Source organism: Cupressus sempervirens, chromosome 9, assembly GCF_028749045.1.
Source record: "Cupressus sempervirens isolate cs-2001-9-10 chromosome 9, ASM2874904v1, whole genome shotgun sequence".
Classification (NCBI taxonomy): Eukaryota; Viridiplantae; Streptophyta; class Pinopsida; order Cupressales; family Cupressaceae; genus Cupressus; species Cupressus sempervirens.
This window is the reverse complement of record NC_143126.1, coordinates 506,670,053-506,693,141: the sequence shown is the minus strand read 5'-3', so window position 1 is coordinate 506,693,141 and position 23,089 is coordinate 506,670,053. Positions and strand designations below refer to the sequence as shown.

General features: G+C 37.0%; 2 protein-coding genes across 7 annotated transcripts in view; one reads left to right on the top strand and one right to left on the bottom strand.

Moving 5' to 3' along the window:
• LOC149539561 (uncharacterized) overlaps nucleotides 1-23,089 on the top strand; it is a 250,070-nt gene that overhangs the window by 150,849 nt on the left and 76,132 nt on the right. The window contains exon 5 of one of the 5 annotated variants that reach the window (XM_089800794.1): nucleotides 19,721-20,344. The exons of 2 other annotated variants lie outside the window; for them this stretch is intronic. In XM_089800794.1, coding sequence (XP_089656920.1) covers nucleotides 19,721-19,733 — 13 coding nt within the window. In that variant the 3' untranslated portion in view covers nucleotides 19,734-20,344. Of the gene's footprint in view, nucleotides 1-8,894; nucleotides 9,532-18,851; nucleotides 19,505-19,720; nucleotides 20,345-23,089 lie in introns of those variants that run through there. 2 more of the 5 variants (XM_089800792.1, XM_089800791.1) reach the window with 2 other exon arrangements.
• PES1 (Esterase/lipase/thioesterase family protein) overlaps nucleotides 1-23,089 on the bottom strand; it is a 201,828-nt gene that overhangs the window by 139,935 nt on the left and 38,804 nt on the right. For both annotated transcript variants that reach the window (XR_016356257.1, XM_089800790.1), the window contains exon 8: nucleotides 9,912-10,033. Coding sequence is in view for 1 of the 2 variants with exons in the window: in XM_089800790.1 (XP_089656916.1) it covers nucleotides 9,912-10,033 (122 nt within the window). In the remaining variant the exon portion in view is untranslated. The remainder of the gene's footprint in view (nucleotides 1-9,911; nucleotides 10,034-23,089) is intronic.

The following is a 23,089-nucleotide window of genomic DNA, read 5'->3' as shown; positions in this document are numbered from 1 at the left end:
CTGGTGATCCGAGAATGTCTATGGTCGAGATTGTCAGAGACAGTGGAGATCGGGATGCATCCATCCTTGATACTAACATTGGCATATCGGGTTCGTTCCCACTAGAGTTAGGTTCAGTTGAGTTGGGTGCTGCAGCAGATTGTTGTGGTATGCCTGATATGGTGGTGGCCTCTAGTACTGATGGCACAGAGACTAGAGATGTTGTATCAAAGATCATGTGTGATGTTGGTGAGCCGGTAGTTGGCATGGTTCCTGCTAGTAATACTACTCCCTTGGCGATGTCTTCGGAGGTAGTAGTCAATTCCAACTTGGTTAATGATCGATTGCAGTTAGTTTCATCTGGATTGCAGTTTGAGCCATTGATTGAGATTGGCGCATTCTATCGGCATTACACTGTGAGGTATGCTCATCAATTTACCTTTGATGAGATGATGATACAGAGATGTACTTTGGTTCCTAGTGCTTGTCATCAGTTATGGGACGGTTTGACGCCTCAGGATGAGAGTTGTGATGGGCATGACACGGCAATAGATTCTGTGGTTGACAACTTGATAATACATGACTTAGAGCAAGAATTTGGGAGTGATGCTTCAGCGGTTTTTGTTATTGATTCTACTCCTTTGTCTATGACATCTGCTGACTTAGCTGGTGATCAATCACAGTGGGTTGTATCACTTGTTCATAGTGAGTTGTTGACTGAGGTTGGTTCTTTTTATCAACATTATACTGCAGGGTATGTACATCAGTTAGCATTTGATCCTTGTGTTGAGGAGTTGATGGCAGGCAAATTTGGTTTGAGTTCCATTTCTTGCTGTTTATCTTGTGATGTCATTTCACCATCAGCAGTGCATGGGAGTTATGGTTATGAGACAGTGGTCGGTGATCTGCAGAGTTTTGTTGACTGTAGGAGTTGTACAGTGTGTGGATTCTCCATACTTGGTACAGTTTCATTCGGGAGCGTTCACCATTGTTGCAGAGTTGAATTGTACATTCCGTATAGGCCAGTGGGATGCATTGATGGTATTTACTGTGCTGGCAGTTGTGATTTTGGAGTTTGGTTGAGCTGTAATTGTCAGTTTGATTATGGATTCCTCTTGGTTATATTGCAGAGGATATTGCAGGAGCCTGTGTTGATTGATAGCAGTATAGTACATGACTACATTTGGGATCCAGGCAGATTGATTGGTTTATTGTTCAGCCATTGCTTGGGGACAAGCAATTTCAGAAAGGGCGGACTGTCATGTCCCCATTATGGAGGCAATTTGATTTAATTAATTTAATTAATTAGGTTGTCCAAAATAATGAATATTTTATGAGGATGACTAATTAATTATTTTAATTAAATAAATAAGTGGTATTAAGTTAATTATTTATAAAGTTATCAAATAAATAAATATTAAAAGGTAACTTTATATTTAATTAATTTAATAAAGTGACTTGAATTATAAAATATTTTATAAAGTCACTTAATAGATAAAATAAAATAATGTTCTAGAAGCTTCTGGAGAAAGTGGAGGAAAAAGAATAAATAGGCACCCTGGGCTTCATTCTAATCATCCAAATTTGTTGTTGTTGATGTTGATGTTTGTTGATGTGTATTGTGGAGCCTAGGGTTTCTGCAATAGTCACAACTGGCCATTGAGAACGAAAACTCTCAATTGGTACGCAATTTTGAGGGTGTGAAATATCACTTGAATTATTGCAGCTGGGAGGAAGATACTTCAATCTTCTATTTGTGCTACATTGAGAAAAAATATTTGTGGCCATTGAGAACGAAAACTCTCAATTGGTACGCGATTTTGAGGGTGTAAAATATCACTTGAATTATCGCAGCTGGGAGGAAGATACTTCAGTTTTCTATTTGTGCTACATTGAGAAAAAATATTTGAGTACAAAAAGCAGGCCGAAAAGACAGCTCGAAAAAGCAGGCCGAAAAAGCAGTTCGAAAAAGAAGGCCAAAAAAGCAGTTCGAAAAAAGCAGGCCAAAAAAGCAGTTCGAAAAAAGCAGGCCGAAAAAGCAGTCCGAAAAAGCAGAACCGAAAAAGCAAGCCGAAAAAGCAGGTCCGGAAAAGCAATTCAAAAAAAAAAGCAATCCGAAAAAGCAAAGAAAATCATTACAGCCATCTACAATCAGGGGCGGCAGCTAGAGAGGCACGACTTGGGCACTTGAGGAGGTTATTTTCTATTTAGTGGTATTGCAATACATCTATTCTCTAAGGCGACTTCATATGCCAGGTCTGATGTGTATTTTCATAGTTGCCTTTCACTATAGAGTGCTGTTGTAATTGTCATTTCGTATCAGACCTATCATTCATTAATAGATATATCATTCATTTTTACATTCCTCACAATGGTATCAACAATCCATGGTGTTAGTCGTATTTAATAATGCATGTGATTAGCGTACTGCTATAGGGGAGTATTGAAGTTAGATATTTAGTGTTGCATTAGTTTTTATTGGCAGCTGTAGGTGCATATTACGTTACCAACAATCATCATATTTTGATATCTTTGTAAATGCCAAGAGTCTTGGCTAACTTAGTATAAATATTGTATTGGACACTCATTCTCAATTAAGGAGATACAATTGTTGGTCATTAATAGTTGTCTTTGAGCGTTAATATATCATTTCTTATCAGCTAATTAGCTTGCATACCAACTGTTTGTTAAAATACCAGTTGGTTGTAGGTGATCATTTTCATGATTAGAACTCATATATGCATTCACTATTGCCAAAATTAGTTGTATTTTTTATGTTAGGTCATTGTTTAGACAATATGGAGTCTTTTGTAAGCATTCTCTTTGAGGCAAATCCAAACAAGAATCACTGCAGCAATCTAAAAAGTTATATCAGTCAGAGGACCCTTGCTTGCAAAGTGTTTGACGAAATGTCAAACAACTGAAGTATAAAGATTTATGGTGTTGGAAGAAGTTATAACCTATTGGGGTTATTACACCTTCAGTACTTTCGGAATTTCCCTGTCGAGGACGCACCGTCTTAGAATCTGATCCGGTCCCATTTTATACAATAGTCCATTGATTAACTGAAATGTCCGGCTTCTTAATACCAATTTCCGCCTTTCGTTTGGTGACATGTCGCTTGGAAACTGCCCCATTGATAGATATTCTCCAATGCATGTGTACCAGGCTGGTAGTACTGTAACCTGAAAAAGTTGCGCATCCGGAAAATCATCATTAACTCCTTCAGGTGGCTCCCCTGATTTTATTCTTGATAGGTGATCTACACTCACATGATTCTTCCCTGGCCGTACCACGATCTTAAATGTGAACTCCTATAATAATAACCATCGGCTTATTCTTCCTTGAATAATCGGCTTATTGACCAAGTATAGTAACGCCTGATGATCTACGTAGAACACAAATGGAGTAGCCAACAAGTAGTGTCGAAATTTCTATACTGCATATACCGTCCCTAACACCTCTCGCTCCATAGTACTGTAATTTCTCTCCACCTTCAACAACAATCTGCTTGCAAAGTACAATGGATGGTCCAACCTGTGGTCACCCGTCTGCGCTAGTGTTGCTTCGATGGCATAATTTGAGGCATCTACATGGACATGAAATTCTTTATCCCAATTTGGATAAGCCAAAATCGGAGCCATAGCCAACCTTGTCTTCAATCCCTCAAAGGCTTCATTTTGCTCAGTCTCCCATCTGTAAGATTCACCCTTGCAGGTGAGTTTGTCCAGCAGATAAGCTAATTTTGCATAATTTTTAATAAACCTTCGGTAGCAACCGATGTGCCCCAAAAATGACTTCATTTCCGACACATCCGTCGAGGGTGGCATCTCTAAGATTATGCGGACCTTGTCTGGATCCATCTTCAATCCTTCTTTACAAACTATATGTCTGAGCAGCTTCCCCTGTGGCACCATGAACCTACATTTCTTCGGGTTCAACGCTAATCTTGCTCGCCTGCACCTTTCCATACACTCCCCTAATGTCGTTATGTGTTTGTCTTCTGTGCTAAAAATCGACCAGTCATTTAAAAATGCCTAAAAATTTCCAATAGACATCTTATCAAATATACACAAGATAATCCTTTGGAAGGTCACCGGACCATTACATGATCCGAACAGCATCCTGTTGTATGTATATACCCCATCCTCGACGATGAATGTCATTTTTAATTTATCCTCCTTAGCGATGGATATTTGATTATACCCTAAGAATCCGTCCATGAATGAGTAAATTTCATGCCCCACCACTTCCTCCAAAATGCTATCTGTAAACGGTATCGGGAACGGGTCTTTAATTGTCACGACATTTAGGCATCAAAAATCCACACATATTCTTATATGTGTCATATCTTTGTTCAAGGATATCACGATCGGTGATACCCACTCACTTGTCTGGACTTTAAAAATGATACCTGCCTCTAGCATCCTATCAATCTCTTCCGTGACCCACGCTGCATAGTTTTTGTTCATTCGATATGGTCGCTTCCGTACTGGTACCACGCCTTCGATTAGTGGTATCCGATGGACACAGTTCTGGTGGTACTCCTTTTAAGTCCTTATACATCCAAGCAAAAACATCTTTATACTCCATGACTATTTTGAATGATGCCGCCTTCAGTACTGGGTTCCAATCATCTCCTACAAGAATGTTCTTCGGATTTTCCTCATCACCCAAGTTCATTGTTTTCACTGTCGGCTCTTCATACTTTATTAGTTTTTCTTTACTGAACATATGGGCAGGTGTTTCATCCACCTGCGCTTCTCCCTCCTTCAGTTCACTATACTCCTTTGGAAACTCATGGCCTTCTCTTTCTTCCTCGACACTCAAACTATTGCAGCTCGGAAAGACCTCATAATCTTCCATTTGCCAATGTAGCAGTCCATTCACGGAATCTAAGTCATCATCAATTGACCCTCCTTCTAATCTTAGCACCCATTCTTCATCTGGTTCCATCCTCTTTTTCCCTTCATCGTCACTCTCGCCTTCGCCTTCAGAGTCCGAGGACGCTACTTCTTCTCCTACCATCTGTGTATGCAAATCAATTATAAATCTCCTACCTCCTTTCTCCATGGACAAGGTGTTCCTTTTCCAGTCATGCTTTACCTTAGCTTGCACTAGCCAACCCCGTCCTAGGATGGCGTCGTACCCTCTTCTCTTTAGTGGAATGACTACAAAATCCAGTAAAAATGGTTGTGTCCCAATTGTTACCGGCTGTGCCATCAAAGTACCCAAGGGTTTTATCCCATGTTGATCTGCTGTAAGTAACTAAAAGGTGGGTGGCCATAGTGTTGGTTGTCCAAGTTTTTTCCAAATATCTTCCGGCAGCACGTTCATTCCCGATCCTCCATCTACTATTGTATCTGTTAGCACCGTACCCAAAATGCCCATCTCCACCACTGTTGGGTGTCTACCTGTCATAAGTGCTAATAACATCGAGTCTATTGTTGCTGCCATGGTTGTTTTCTTACTATCCTTTGCTTCCTCCGTCACTCTCGAGGACGGTGTCATATTTATAATAGCCATACGCAACTGTGGCATGGTGAGAAGATCATTTAATTTAATTGGCACTTCCGTTTGCATTATTTGTTTCACCATGTTTTGTTCCGCCAAGTTTCTTTTCGAAGTTTCAACAGTGTCTTTTACTTGTGACTTCTCTGCTTTCATCTGCTTCTCTATCTCTGTTCGGACATTTTGTAACCTCTCCTTTTCTTCTTCCGCATTCGGATATTTTGCCTTCCTCGCCTGCTCCTGCGTGTGTGCCAACACGTTCTCATTACTTGTTTCAATACTTAATAAATTTACGCCTTGCTTTGGACATTTTGAATCTTCATGGTCCCCTAGACCACACCATCTACACAGTAGCTGTGGTGTCTCCTTTGTAGTACAGTCCCTCGCAAAGTGACCCCAAAGATTACATGCCCGGCACTATATCATCAGCTATCCACTCGCATCATATTGTATTCTACTCCAGCCTCGATTGTTATTGTTATTGTTTCCACCCCTTCCGCGTTTATTATTATTTCGATATCCACCTGAAGTTGCGTCATTGCCCGTGTTATTGTTATTGTTCGATGCTTCTTGCATTAGTAACACCGGCTGGTGTCCTTTTGCTTTCAAGTTAAACGGGCACTCTTTCAGGGGATGCCCCGCCACCTGGCAGATGTCACAAAACTGCTTCTTCGAGCATGAACCCTTTGTATGGCCGTCCTCCTTGCAATCTATGCACCACAGTTCTCCCTTTACTGTATCCGGATTCTTTTTCAAATTTTTGAATTCTTTCATCATCTGAAGCATATCTTTCTGTAGTGCTTTCACCTGCTTGTTCGATTCCTCATCACTACTACTACTTTCTGAGGATGAATCGTCTGAATCAGAGGATTTATGCTTCTTCTTCTTACTCGTCTTCTATTTGCTTTCCAAATCCATGGCACAAGTATACGCATCAGTGTACGATGCCAATGGTATAATCTTCATTTTCTTTTTAAGAGTCGGTCGTAGCCCCTCCACGAACCACCGTTTTTTCAACCCATCCGCTGGTTGACTCTCCATCTTTCCGATCAATTCTTTCAGTCGCTTGGCATGAGTTCGGACTGTCTCATTATTTCCTTGTTTCGTGCTATATATCTCTGCCACTATTTCATTATCATCTCAGAGCAATCTGAATTTTGCTATAAATCTTTTTTTAACATTCTCCCATGTATTAAGTTTCTGAGGACTAGTGCCAGTAAACCAATCTATCGCCACACCCCGTAGGGTCGCTGGAAATTGTCTTACCCAATCATCCTCATCCGTCACACCATTTGTCATCCATATGGTTTCACACATTTTACAATGTCTGATAGGGTCTGCTGAACCATCACCGTGAAACTTGGGTAACTTTTCTTTAGAGCCTACCATTGTTACTTTCCTTTGATTCTGAGGTACTTGTGTACCCGCGCTATTCTGAGCTCCCGCGCTGTTCTGGACTCCCGCGTTGTTCTGTGCTCTCGCGCTATTCTGGACTACCGCGCCGTTCTGGACTTCCGCACTGTTCGGGACAACAGTCTTGTTTCCAACAACTGCATTGTCTGGTGAGAAGTCTTCAAGTGACGTTCTATTCTCTGCTTGTATCTGTTCGTCCGATGTATCAGGAATGAAGAGATCACTCCACGCCCGTGCTCCCTCGACACTTCGAGCCGTGCGAGTTGCTTCCCTTCCGTTCGAACACTCTCCCCTCGGCGTATACAGGTTAAGGAATTCTTCCCTTGTTTCCTCCACCAAATTCAAGCGTTGTCGAGTTTCTTCCAGCAATTCCTCGGCACTCCTCAACCTACTAGGTGAGTGCACTCCCTCCATCTGTGCCTCTTCACCCCTTCGGTGCCCCTCGGCAATCTACTGAAGTCTCTATCTGCGTTCTGCTTGCTGTGTTAAAATTAAAATTTCTTTTGCTATACTTAGTTCATTTTTATCTTTTACCTTGTTCTGATCCTTGTTTGGCAAATTCGGCATTAATCTTCATATCATTCCTTCATTCCAGGTACATCTGGCAACGATGCCAAATGTTTACCGTACAGGGTAAGAAGTTTAATACATGTATAACACGACTCAATTCAGAACAGATACTCTTTATTCATGTATGCACTTGCTGATTACAATCCAATTATAATGACTACCATGATCAATGATGATTCCAAAGTCCATCTCGAACGTGTACATATACCTTTCCGAAGGGGTGACTAAAGTGTCACGCGCCCGTTCGGATACTACTCTATCCGTCGGCTACACTCTACATTTACCGACAACAATTGTACAACAGCCCGAGCACAACCATTAGGTACATATATTTTGACATCAATGACAACAATGCCAACATCTCAACAATAGACCCTATATAATTTAGCCAAAGAGCCAAAACATAATGCCATTGATGATCTTAAACAATATAAAGGTTCCTTGGTTCATATATTTCATTTTAGCATAATTATTACAATGTCATTCTTTCCCCTTCTTTGCTTAGGTATGGTTCTAGGTTCGTTACATTTTTGCATTGCAACTTTCACTGAAGGGTGTGTTTCTTTAGTGGTCAAGAGAGCCAGTGTGTTGAGCATTCTTTTTGTTGGTTTCTCTATTAAAGTATGAGCATCCATCATGAAAATTATATTCCATTTAAGCACTGAAGAAGTGGATGACCTTTATGGAGTCTAATATTCAGATATAAGCATAGTACACATTATGTAGAATCCATAAATTCTTAAAGCCACATATCCAATTAAAGAAATGCTAAAGTAATTTGAAAACAACTATATTGTCCCCATTTTTGTGAGCATCTAAGTTTGAGGGATTAGCCTATTATTTGACCCTCGCAGACTATTATGGTGGATTAGAGGGTCCAGTTTGGGCATCACGAAGGATTTCAGGTGGCAATTGTCTAGCCTTGTTCAAGATTGTTCCTTGTTTGGGTCAGACTGGTGCACTTACTTTTTATATTAAGTGATCATCTTAGCAAAGTCAAGTTACTATTTTTGGCAGGACACCTAAACAGTTTAGTGATAGTGCAAAGATTGGCTGGTATTAGCATAGCTCGTTTTCAGGGACTTACTATTTATAGTAAGTCTACTCGCGGTCAAATACTATTTGTGGCAGGACATTCTAGCACAAGCTCTAACAGGAAGTTGTGGAGTTGACTTGGTCATTTGTTGCTTTGAATTAATTAAAAATTTGGTGACGATTAATTAAGTTTAACTTAAATACTAATATGATTTTAAAAAACTATATTATTAAATATCCAAGCCATTAATGTTAACTAATGAGCTTATGTTATGGCACCACTATTAAGTAGGAAGGTTATTGTTTGTATTATTTTGAATATTCAAAATTTGGTTGCTTCATATTGCCAAAGTGCATTTAAGTTATGCAAACCTCTCGTTCAACAGGGTTGGAGTAGATATAATGGCTTTCATGAAGAAATCAAACCATCTCTTGTTTTTTGTGAATTTCATTTCTTCACTGAAGGTATTTGGTGAGGGTTTGATCTGAGATTGTCTTCAAGAATTCGTGGCACTTTGAACCTGTTAAACACCAGGTGAATTGCGCAAACAACGGCAGCATACGGTGGTCATGTGTGAGCTTCATATGGTGTTTGAATTGAAGGGAATGATCAGCATTGTATCCCAGTGATTGATAGCAGAGTTCAGAGGATAATTTATGTGCAGATCGCAGCCTTCATTAAGGTCTGTATTTGGAGTTCTGGTGGTTTCCATTTACCTACAGGAAACGGCAATCATTGTGGGCGTGCGTTCTCAATTAAAGGTCAGTGCCTGAGGGTTTGGGCGGTGGTTTTCCATCTGCAGGTAGCTGCCAGTAACCTCAAGCGCTGCGTTTGAATTCTGGGCAGAGTTGGTGGTGAGGCACATACTGATTTCAGAGTGCCATTGTTATTTGTCTCAAGCTTCGCTGCAAGGGAGTCTCTATTTCCTGAAAGCTGTGACTCAAATCAGAAAAGTCTATAATCGTCACAAATTCAGATTTCAGGTTCTTATTATGGCAAATAAGGTTATATTTTTACGCATTGATCATTGTTGAAAATAAAACTCAAATGTTTGAATTGCAATAAGAAAAATCCATTATTAGTTGCAATAGATGGTTGCATGCAAACTATATGACGAAAATGCCATGTTAAATATTAAGCTAATTTGGAATGATGTTATAATGTTGTTTGCAAGTTTATTTCATTGAAAATCAGATATTGGCAAAACCAACTTACTCATTTTTTCATGCAAAATGTTTGACAAAATGTCAAACATTCAAGTTTGAAGTTCGAACTCACTGGGGGTTCCTAGAACAACTTATTTGCACCAATTATAAACCTTAAATGAATTTTATAAACATCCCTTGTTTCTTTTATATTATGAAGATGACATCTATTTCCACAAAGATGTGCAAAAGAAAACCTTGCAAGCAACAAGACTTCAGCTTTGACAGCATGAAGGCGGGAATTGGAATAGAGTGCAGCTGATCTCAGTAACTTGAGTTTCCACAAAAGCGTCTCTTTTGGTATAATATCTGCCAGGTTCTGTCAAAGAAACATACATCAATTATTACTAGATCCATTTCATATCCATGCTTTCCTCAACAAAAAAACTCAACCAGTGGGATTTTAAATTCTATACCAATGGATAAACATAAACCAACAGCAAAAATAATTGCACAAATGAAAACTTCCATGCAAATGGACCAACAAACTACTGAATTTCAGCAGACTAAAGAAAACTAAAATACTGAGTTTAGTGATTCAAGTTATTGTCAAAAAGACAAAATACAATATTTTTCATGGATTCATCATCATTTGAAGCTATATTTTGCAAACAGAGAGCAGGAAAAATGCATAAGAGATGATGATAATGAATGGGACTTCAACTAGTAAGTTGTAATCAAGCAACTCAAATACCATCAAGCAAGCAAAATTTTAATTATGAAAGTACTTTATTTATTTGCATGCGTTTCTCCTAAAGGATAGCAAAAACAATTCATGACCACAAAAAAAAAGATGAATCTAAATATTATTATTTTTGAGTTGGAGAACTGTATTTTTCAAGAAATATTATCATTAAATGCTTCAATATTATGAGAAATTGTTTCTGTCAAAAGAGTTTTTCCTGGGCATCATGCTTCTTGTGAAAAATTACGAGTTGCTGAAAAACATCACTCAAAATGGTGAGGACAATGCATACAAAAACTGAAATTCCATATAACTAACCAATAGTAATTTAGTGTCATAGTTTAGACATCAATAAAATTGCTAAGATAAAGAAACTCGGAGAAGATAAAGGAATGAGGAGGATCAAAGGAATTATAACCCCAAAGATAAGGGTACCAGCTCATCTTTCGGTGGCATGGGTTTTGCAGTGAAGAACAAATCACTTCATTAATGATAGAGGGTTTACACAACCAGTAGATTTCCACTAGGAGAAACATTCAATATTCCCAACTTTTTGACACAGGAACTAATGGTTGCAGTTGTGAAAGTCCATGTGAGGGGAGCAACAAAGTACACATTCAGTTCTCTAATCATCTAGACACCTACTCACCAAGTGCGAAAAAGATACGAGTTCATTGAAAAACTAGCAACTTGCTATGATGAAGCATTGAATTAAACAGAGATGCCAAAATTGGGAGCAAATATATGATGCTCTCCTTGGTGAAGTTTGCAATGATTGGAAGATATAGCTAAATAAAATGACAGATTAATATTTGGCATTATCCTTTTTATGTCAAAAGTAGACTATTTAATTGCAGTGAATTGGGAAGGAATGCCAACATGTGCAATAAAACTATCTTTCATCAAAAACTCAAGGTTTTGTATGAGCTCAATCAAATATATCCAACTTAACCAATAAGCACCTACATAAATCAACAGCACAAATAAATTCCTAATTTAAAGAAAAAACACATAAATCATTGGATGACCCAAATAAACTATACGTTCAAGAGGAAGAAGCTAGTGAAGTTGTAATGCCCCAGACTTTTTCCTATGCATTGATGGTTAATGAATACACAAAAAAACATCAAATTACTTTTCCAACACAAATGTGTCACAATGCACACATGCACTAGTATCACTGTGAAACAACGCAACAAAAGAAAGTGTCATAAATGTACAATGACTGACTATATGAGCAAGAATATTTATGCTATTGAATAGCTACATCACAATGATTATGATGAGGATTGAGCTTCCTCTAACCATGTTGGAAGGGTTTTGGCCAACTAACCCCATCTCTCATAAACCAGTAAGAACAAAATGAGAACAAACCTCCATTTCAAAGTTCTAAGAAATTTGAGCATCATTCCATCCCACAAACAAACAAGACACAACCACACATTCACAAAATGTGGAAATGATTTCCAACTACATGCAATGCCTAACTAGGAGGTTGCATGTAATATCCCTTCTAACAATAGAATGTAATGGTGATATTCATATTCATAATTAACTAAAAGAAAATACATTAAAATAAATATTAAATATATCAAGATGATCGAGTAATAATTATAATAAATTACAATTTAAACAAATAAAGAATACTTCATACTTCAAAGCCCCTTATCAGGTCATTTTTCCTAATTGTTCATGTTATTTCCATGTTAACAAATAATAGATTATTGTTCAAAAATTTCTCAAGGTGGTCCAGTCAGACCCTGTATTGATATATCTAAGTTCGTTTGTACTGGAGTAGGACTGCTATATCAATCATGCCAAGAACCATGAGCTTACAATAAGTCTTTGTTTTACAATATTTTCTTTTCTAAAGCTTATGTATTTTGATGACAAGAATCTTGAACATGTTGTGTGCTTCCAATTCTAGTGACATCAATTTCATATGTCTTTGAGTTTGTGGAAGCCTATATTTGGGCTGAAAAGTGTCTAGTTGTGTAGAAATCACAACTCTTCTTTTCCTTCGTTCAGAAAATTAATTGAAGGCAAAAGATAATATTTTATATCATTAAACAAATATAATGTAAGCTAGAAGGTTTACACCAGTTATGATCAGCCAACAATGGCTGAGATGAGTGGTATAGTCCATATGAATTGAACAAGGTGAATAACCTGCAAAAAATAGAAAGATGTATCAGAATTATGATGAATTACAAACTGTAGTAATCTAGTTAGCTCATGGCAGGAATTGGGTATTAGTTATAGCTATCAAGTCGAGCACTGGGTGATCTAGTATATAGTGTCCTCTGAAAATCCCTAATCAAGGTAGGTTAGTGGTGAATGATGCTGCTATGATCACTAGAGGTCGAGATAACTCATAGTCGGATGGATGGTTTGTTAAGAGGGTTCCATAGTCTAGCCGGCTATGTGGTTGACAAATCTAACACCAGGATGCATAGTTGGCAGGACGAGATGGTGTAAACGTGCCTGATCCCATGCAGAGTAGGACCATTCTCAGTTGAGAATGAGTGGGGATTACATTAGGTCTATGGTTGTGAGGTTAAGCCTTTGCCAATGCTTTTCCTCTCCTCTAAATGCCAAGACTTGCATGGTGTTGGGTGGATATTTTGCAACCAAAAGTTTGTGTAGATTCAATCGCAAAGTAGGTAGACCAGCCACAACATATGAGACAGAGTCTCTCCTACTTTTAAGGGAAGGCTCCCCCTTCTCACCGTTCCCTAGATCAAATCAAGCTAAGCAAGAAGATGAGAGATCTTTGAAAGGAGTGTTACCAATATTATTTCCTCTTAGCTTTCAAGAAAGAATCCACTTACCTACAGAGCGAATAATGAGCAAGATTAAGTCTCTAAACTACACTTCTATCTAATAGCTGAAAACGGTGATACTGATAAACCAACACCAACTCAAAGGCTGATTGAAAGTGTACAGGTTTGGCTCTAGGTCTTGTTTGTCTAATTTATAAGAAAAATCACCATCATTGGGGCACAAAGACTTCCAGAAATAGATGATTTCTATTCTATAACTTATTTTTAGTTTTAATCTATTCTATAAGAAAAACCCCTACCATTGGGGCGCAAAGACTTCCAAAAGTAGGAAAATTCTCAACTATTTTTTGTGAATTTGAGATAATAATACAAGCTACAGTCGAAGTTTCTAGTCTATATATCACCACAATCACTCCCAATCAAAGCTTCAGCTCCAATTATTTCTTAACTCATTATGATCTATTATTTAAACATACAATAAAATGTGAATCAAAGACAATACACAAATTATAGTCAAAGCTTCCAATTTGTGCTATCACAATTGCTTCAAGTCAAAGCTTTGTATCCATTTGCTTCTTTTTATTGACCTTTCTTCCAAATTGGTACTACATAATCAAAGTTATGCTTGCACAAGCTTTGCAAAGCTTTCTTGCATACAAGAAAAGATGATTTTCACAATGAGAGGAGCACTTCTTATATAGGAAAAGAAGTGAGAGAAAGGACAAGGAAAAAGTGGGAGCAACTCAACCACTTTGACCCGGTAAAACTAAGAAAGAAGATTTATTAAATTACATGTACTGAAGGTCTTTGTAATTGAATTACATGCAATTGCAATTACATGAAATCTATCTTCTGCAACTACAAAACTAAAAAATGCTCTTGAAGAAAAAGTTGAAACTGTTGAATCAATCATGTCGACTATCAGCAAAGGGTTTGTACTTGGTGATGCAACTGTGGATGATTGTCGGATTCCAAGTCCAAGTATTCAAGGCGACTATTCTCTTTGATGAATTGCCAATTGTCATTTGAAAACTTGATGTAATCAAGCTTTTCCTCATTCCACAACTGTTGTGAATTCTTCTTTGTCAAATTGAAACGTTCTACACTCTGAAAACCTTCTCAATGACCTATAGATGTAAACCCAAAATAACTTTCCCATCAACATCTTTACCTAATTTTATTTTTTTTTCCAAATCAAAGTGCTTTGGCTCATTCCCACACGAACTCAAATTCAAGGCCAACCACTGGGAAAGTAGAGACCAAATGAATTATTGCTTCCTTAGTTTTGAAGCATATCTTCTTGACGGGATGTCTATATTCCTTGAGGGAGTTCTGACATATCTTGAAGAGTGCATCACAATAGGAAGATGAAAACACCTTCCAATGAGATTGAATCCTTGAAAATTCTAGTATTTAAGTTTCAATGAGGATCCATGAGAGATGGGTGTTTGAAGCATGGATTAGATACTTACTGAACACTTTTGGAGGCTGCGAATTAATGGAAAAGCCTTAGTTATTGGTTCAAGTTCAATTCGAAATACAAGTTTGAAGAAGCGGTTCCCTGGTACAAAAAAGTTTTGGAAAGGGTTTTGGATTCATTTGTACCAAAACATGTAAAAAATTTATATACATATATATATATATATGAAGGAGCATAAGTTAAAATTAGATTGTCACATAGTATCATAAAATCATATGATTTAATCATTCAAACAACAAAAAAACCATAAACTTTAAACTTGTAGTTGTAATCATAGCATCATTACAAAGCATTGTCTAGTTAATTGGCATATCTTAGGCCTTGCTAGACAAGTTGAATACAAACAAGAGAGCTCCTTTGTCAAAAGCCCTGCTTATTACAATAGGCATACAACAAGCGCTTGGAAAGAAGTGTATCATTTTATAAAAGAAGTTATACCTGCAACATTGTTCTATCTGTCAATGATGGATTTATTTTGTTCATGTCTACCACTGGAGAAGCTCATCATCTCCACATTCATGATCTAGTCTGGTCCATTTTGTGCAGTTAAACATACTCTATCTCAAAGATGGAACCTAGGATGCGTACATATAACATCTTATAGGAAAAACAAGGAGTCGTTGATGCACCAAATATTTTTGAACCCTAGGTGAATTTTGGACGAATTGGACCTCAAACTGGTACTAGTTCATACTATATTACTATATAATAATATATACTTTACTTACCAGATCCAGAACAGGAACTTCATTGCTTGAGACTCATAACTAGTAAATGCAACGCTGAAGGTATATGTCTTGCATTCTTTTTGTAAGCATATGGGTGATGGAATATTGCCCAGTATTAAAGAAGCGTTGAAGGATATCATGTACACAATAAAAATATTATAGCAAGACAAATATTCCAGTCAGCATATCATGAAGTATTAGTGGAAAAGCATAATACTAGATACACATCATGCCATGTACAACAACCAGTTTTGCACTATTAATATGGAATAAAATAAGATGAAATTAGTAAGATATTCAATGATTAGTATGAACAATTCAATATACAGGCAAAGACATACATATGGAACCTGATAAACCTAAGGATGTGGCAATAAAAGTTAAGAAGGAATCAACGAAAACAATAAAATCTCCAAAGTTTGATCAACAGCAATAAAAAGACTCGAGTTGTTGTGTGTATATGCCTATGCAGCGATAAAAGTCAAACTTGCTGCGTCAACAAAGTAATAAGAATGTCAAGTAATTTATTGTGTATCTAATATTTCAAAAGTGCCATTTATGGAACCATTCAGAGCAAGGATATTTGTGTGTTTCAACTTTGAATCATTATGATCATATAATTTCTATTTACTTCAGCTACAGCCTACAATTTACATTTTACGTGTAACATAGTTATGTATGTGATGGATTTATCATTTATGTTCCATATTTATGTATGTGAAAAAACTTCAGATTTCTTGAACAGGAGAACGACCAAGGGACTACAACAAGGGGAGAACAGGGTAGGGGGGGTGTTCTATAGCATACAACATTAGTAGAACATACCAAATTAAAATACTTGAACATACAAAAATTGCAACATGAACTAGAACCATTGAACATTCAACATAGTAGCATATTACATACCCAATAGTAACATTCAAAAATCAAATTTCAAATAGATATTCAAGTACCCATCCTAGCAGCGGCATGGTTGCAGAATGGCGGAGATTGGGGTACTTTGGTGCTCAAGTACCTGGTATGGGGACGTCTCGGGGATGGGTACTTTGACGTTTAAGAGGTAGGTGTAAGTCCCCATGTTACAGCGAAATCTCAACATTAAATTAGACTATATAGTGCACTATAGTCACTTAAGTGAAAATTCAAAAGGCAACTCAACATCAAATATAACATATAGTGCACTATACTGACTTAAGTGATAAATTTAAGTCATAAAGTAACTTTAAAACATAACATAAAGTGAATTTAAGTTATATTTTTCAAAAAGTGAAACTCAACATTAGAATATAACATCCATATTTTTAAATATGCAGTTGAGCTTGGAGAGTCCACTTTTTGAACACTTAAATGGTCATATCTTTTGACTAACAAGCCCAATTAAACCCTAAGATATACTGAATCAAAGGGAAAACCGAAAGCAAGAGATTGAACTAACCAAAAAAACTAAAGCAATCTAAACTAACAATCAAAAACACAAAAAGGGACTTTGAAGGCCTCAAAAATAAAGCATAGGCTAACAAAATGAAAAAACGAAAAGGACTTGACGAAAGCCTTAAGTAGAAGGATTCATTATTTGAATTGGCAACGATTGGTTGATCAATGTTAGCCAAATAAATAGTGAACTATCTTAGAGAAATGTGAAACTTAGTGGAAAAAGTCTTGTGTTGTTACCTACATTTTGTACTGACAAAATGCAGAACAACACATAGAATAGATCAGATTCTACTTCACTTGACATGGTGTAATCTGAACCTTGCTAGTATTCTGTTGTTCTCTTTCAGTTGTATCTTTATTTAAATTTCAGTTATGTCCAAGTTGTCCCTCTTAGACTCCTTGGTTAGACCGACCGTTCTTTATGGATCAGTGGTTTGGGGACCTTCTCTTCTTGCTTCAGATTGGGCTTCTATTGAATGTGTTCAGACATTGTTTTTACGGCACATCATTAGATGTCATAGAGTCACCCCTCACAGCATTGTCCTAGCTAAGTTTGGTGCTCATCCTTTCAGATTTGCGACCATTTTTTATTTGATCTGGTTTCTTCATCGACTTTGTGGTTTCATGGGTTCTGATGTTGACCGTCATAGATACTCTCATCTGGTATATTGTTATTCGGTTCAAATTAGGAGATCCAATACTAGCACTAGATCTCGCTGTCAGTATGCTTTGACCAGCTCTTTGTTGGGTTCGATCGGGATTGATATTGATCATCTTCCTCCATGCTCCAGCTCATCTCCTCCCCTCTCGACAAGTATTGAATGAGTATGTTAAACAAGATATTTATAGGTAGTATATTATCACTACTTGGTGTAATCCTCTTGGTGGATTACGCCCTAAGATGGCATTTTATGTAGAGCATTTTCTTGAGATTTAGACTGGTATTTTTGTGCATCCTGGGTATCTCTATCGACATTGGTGTCACGCTCTTCAATTCTGCTTGGGTTCCTTCGGAGTTGGTTCTCATCATCTTTGGGTCCGGACTGATCACCATTTGGACAAAGAGGATTGTATTTGTAGATTATGCACATTGGCTAAGGATGAGATAGAGACTCATTTCTTATTTCGTTGCCCTATCTACTATGAGATTAGGGGGAGATACTATTGTCTTTTCAGAGATTGTTTCTCTCTCTCTGAGTTCTTCAGATATGAGGATTAGCGGTGTCTCGCACTTTATCTTTGGGAGGCCACCCAGCTCCATGAGCATACCCTTCAGACAACCACATATCAGAACCACACCTCTGATCAACTCATCACCGCCTTTTTCTCCCCCTTATCTCAATCATGGGGCATGAAAAGGCCTTCCAACATTACTCCTTCCAGATCGGTCAGACATTGCACAAGTCTTTCTAAACAGCGGCACTCCTCTAGCTGATATCAGCGATGATCTATCACATTGTCTCGTCCACGGTTATATCCTTCTATGATTGATTACTTTGTACCCAAGAAGGATTCTTGGTCCTTACCTAGTGTTTGGTCCTATTTCTTGTTTTGTTGTTTCTTTTCTGTCACCGTTTGGTGGTCCTGCTACTACCAGCACTTCTATTTGTATGCTCAATGCCATAAACCTCTTTGGTTTTTTTTTTGTTGGACATTAACATTATTATCTTATCTTATCTTATGTATCTTATGCAACTACTTTCCTATCCATATGAAATGATAGTTAGAATTGTAGATAAATTTTATTTACTTGTCATCTATAATATAATTAGTTAGTATATTCTGATTGTTCATCTAGCTTATCAAAAGATAGTTAATTCTTTCAGTTGGTAGTTAAGATCTTTTCATGAGAATGTGATTAATTAGTTCATTTATGTTATTCCCTCTCATGTGAATGGGTAGTTAGCTTTACTTCTATTCGATTAAAAAGAAAAGTATTTTAAGGTTTCTAGTCTTTACAAAATTTTAGTTGTTACATTATGTTTGCTGAAATTTGTCATTTTGAACCTTTGGATTGAACCCCTCAGTTCAAAAGTTCAAAAGGTTCAACAGGTTCGATACTCATCAGTCGCACCTAAGTTTTTCATTTTCAGCATTTACGTTTGCTAGGGGCCGAGTGTTGAACCATTGAACTTGAACCTGTTTGGAAGCTCAATGGATTCAATGATTTCAAAGGTTCAAAATGCATGAAAATGTGAAGGCAAAAGCGATTGATGAAGGAGAATGATTCTAGGAAAATTTTGTAATTTTGAACCTTCTGATTGAACCCCAAGGTTCAATGGTTGAATGTGATAGTCAAATTCTGCATACATATCCACCCGTCCAAAAATGCATCCAAAAAAAGTTGTTGATTGTTTAAATCTGAAGACAACCTACCTAGTATTTTTGTCTTAGATGCTCTTAGATTTAATTCTATGACCATACAAGCTCATATAACATATTATTTTAGTACTTTCTCAATGCAGCAATATGATTGGCAGATCCAATTTACAAAAGAAGTACCCTGATATGGCGAGTTGTTAAAAAATTATCTGCAATTTTAAATATCATAACTGCTCGCAAATATTTATGATCCCCAGATGTCTGGTTAACCCACCATGGAAGTATTAAAAAGTGGCTATAGGAGAAATTAACATTTTCTCACTTATTTATGTGCAGCACTTTAAACATTTTTAGAAAATGTGTTTTTTTGAGAGTAGCAATTAAAAAAGAATTATTTTAATTCCCTTTATAAGGAATCAGTTACAATAAAAAACTGGAAAGTTACAAGAAAGAAAAGAATGTAATGTCCCCTGTCCAGCTATCTTGCAATATCGGGATAATGCACTCAAGATTTTAAATTGTCAGATTTCATTTGATTTAAAGACTAATATTTTTCCTCTAATTTGTTGATCAGGTATATGGCTTGATGCCATTAGGATATGTAGACTGCTCTGAGTTATACACTATTCTTAGGTGTGGTTCCAGATTCTTTCTTATGAATTGGTAATGAGATTTATTCTATTGTGACCTTATTATTCACAGATCGTGAGAGTTATAAGGATCCTAGATTTTTATTTTTTTTCCTCTCCTTAATATGTCCCATGATGAGTTTAATCTCTGATACAATTATTTGTATGGCTGGCATAAATTGGCTGCTGCTACCAGAGTTTCTGTCTCTGAAAATCAGATTATCGCCGGAGTAGTATTGCTGTGTTTGTTAATGTATTCTTTCTTGGCTGTAAATTTGTATCTTCCCCTATAATATATGCACATCTGTCTTTATATATACATACACATAGATATGTGTGTGTGTGTGTGTGTGTGCGCGATTACTTGCTACTGTCTATGTGCAATTACTCGCCACTGTTCAGGCCAGCTAAGTGACTTCTCTTTTGAGGTCTGAAAATGAGTAAATTTGTAAAAATCTTCGATGCCTTTCTTAGCGCCACTGGATATTGGGTTTGACGTGGATATACCTTGACTGCTCTTGTTATTCGCTGATTGTTCAATCACATGAGTGCTGTGTATAATTCCCTTATTTACTTTCTGATTCAAATGTCTATCTTCTTGTTCGATCTGGACTCTCTATCCAGAACACCAAGAAATCATTCTCTTACCATCATTCTATTTAATCATGTTATTCACTCTTGATATTTGCTCCCCAGTTCAAATATAGATATCATTTGAATGTAAGCTGAGGCAAATTATTTGATTAAATGATTTTGTATTGATGCCTATATATTCTGAAAATTGATCTAGTAATATCGTCCTTTCTCATATGTAGCTAGCAATAAATGTAAAATGTTGGAATGAATAGGAATTTATTGATTGTATTTCCTGTAACTCTGAATCGATAATTTTAAGATACGGAGTTTCATCATACTTTTATTATTGTCTAATAGAGATTAAAGATTGATATGTCTTTTGATAGTAATATGTAGATATTTTCCGAGATTTCTAATAACATTGATAAATCCTATTCTCCAATGATAAATCCTATTCTCCAATGTCCATTTCTGATCTATTTCTCTAAACCCTTACGCTGTCCTTTTCTGCATTGATTCTTCCCATCTTTTTTCCTCCCGTGATTTTGATAAATATTTTCCTTTATATCTTTGACTTTGAACCATCGCACCCAAGAAATTCTATTTTAATTTTTTTTAATTGTATTTAAGTTTAATATTATTGAATTCAATCTATTAATTATTGTTTGTTATTAGAACATATTTAATATTCAACTTTAGCATAATTATATTCATTTATCGATATTATATCATATTTTTGTCAATGATTATATAATATCTTTTTTTTTTCTATTAAAGATAGTTTAACAAATCATCTACAGTGTATCAAAATCACAGCTTACGGATACCAGCAAAGTACTTTGATATGAGTCCGTTCAGATCAACCATTAAACATTGGACCAGTCAAAAAACAAATTGAAAATTTAAACAGCTTTGACCATACTAGACTATTTCATTGATCCAGGCCACCCAAGCAAGTGGGCCTTCAGATGATACAAGCCTGAGATTACCATCTCGAATCACAGGAACTGGGGATTGCATAATATTCTTCCATGGTAGACCGGGGGATGTGGAATAGCACTAACCATGAGACAAGGGAGTCTGCCATCATTGATATCAGCAACGTTTTCAGCAACCACAATTAAGTTAGGGATATTAATGTTGTTAGCCAAGCTATTGATAATGTGGCCGAGCCTTGTTCTGGCCTGCCTTGGTCTTACTACTGAAACAGGCGTTGGGTTACTCGTACGAACTTGTTCATTGAAGGCTTCAATCTCTTGTCTAGTTTTAATCTGCTCAATCATCTCCTTCAATGTAGCATCAAAGTTGAAGGGTTCATTATCCTTTGTTTGAATCTCATACCTAACCCCTTCCTCTAAGAGTACCACAGTGCATGCATTTGATGAAGGTACGCTCTTATACCACTTGATGACGTACTACTCTGATACTACTAATGAAGGGCCACACCACCCTTACCAACTCACAACCAAGAATGCAACACTCTAGTCCAGATCCAAATCCACACTCTAGTAGAAACCTCTGAGATCTCAACTTGTGCTCGCAAGCCACCAAGTAACCTCCTTGTTTCTAAACCGCAGTCACTAGCTCTTCTCCAACTTTATCCAAGATCCAAGTGTAAACTGCCTCACATTCGGCACTCTGTCTACACTCACAACTCCACCATAATCCTGCTCTAAACTCCCTCACATTCGGCGCTCTGTCCACAGACTCAGGAAAACTCACTCTTCACTTCCTCCTTCTCTTTCACACCTTGAAGCCTTCCAAGCTTTCCAAGCTTCACCCTTCCAAGCTTTCCTTCCAAAGCTTCTACTTCTCGAGCTTCTCCTTCTCGAGCTTCTCCTTCTCAAGCTTCCACTTCTCAAGCTTGATTAGAAATGCTCATATGCCTTACTTAAATAAGCACTTACCACCCAATACATGACTTATCCACAACCTTCTAGAATTCCTCCACAACCTTCTACAACTTCCATAACCTTCTACAATATCCACAACTTTCTACAATATTCATAACTTTCTAGAATTCTACCCACACACCTCGATAAATGGAATGACAACCATTTTTATTTTATTTTTTCTATTATGCCACCTATGCACCTCTAAAATAGAAATTTCTCATTTTCTCCTTTTTTCCATTTTTTTAAAGAAATTTATTATTTCTCCTCTAATTTTCGTGACTTTCTCTCTCCTCAATTTTTTTTTTTTTCAATAATTTTCCCATGCAAGATGCTCCTGCATCAGACTCCCCCGGTAGATAGAAAAGTGTGTCCCACACTTTGACGCCAAAAAGAAAGGTCTACAATCATCTTCATCTTCACCAAAGGTTTCCACCTCAACAAGGACAACAAAACCACCATGCAAATCTTCCACATCTGCATTACTCTATCAAACACCAGAATCTCAACCATCCAATCATTCAAGTTGATGTCAACAATGAATTATAGACAGCAACATAGAATCTCAAACATGAATCATGCAAGTAACAATCTCAATCAAAGTTAAGTCTCAAATGCTCCTTTGTATTCACTTTCTCTCAAAATAGTGCTTACACAAAGAAAGTTTTGCTGGCACAAACATGAATTATAGACATCAACATGAATCATGTTTGAATTATTGTTACACGTAGTGTTGGAAGATCAGCAATTTCCATAGTCTTTGATATGGCGTCTACTCTCACCGCATTTTCATATGCTGATTGCACAACTTTGGAATTTGTTGCTATAGTAGTTAACAAGTGTTTT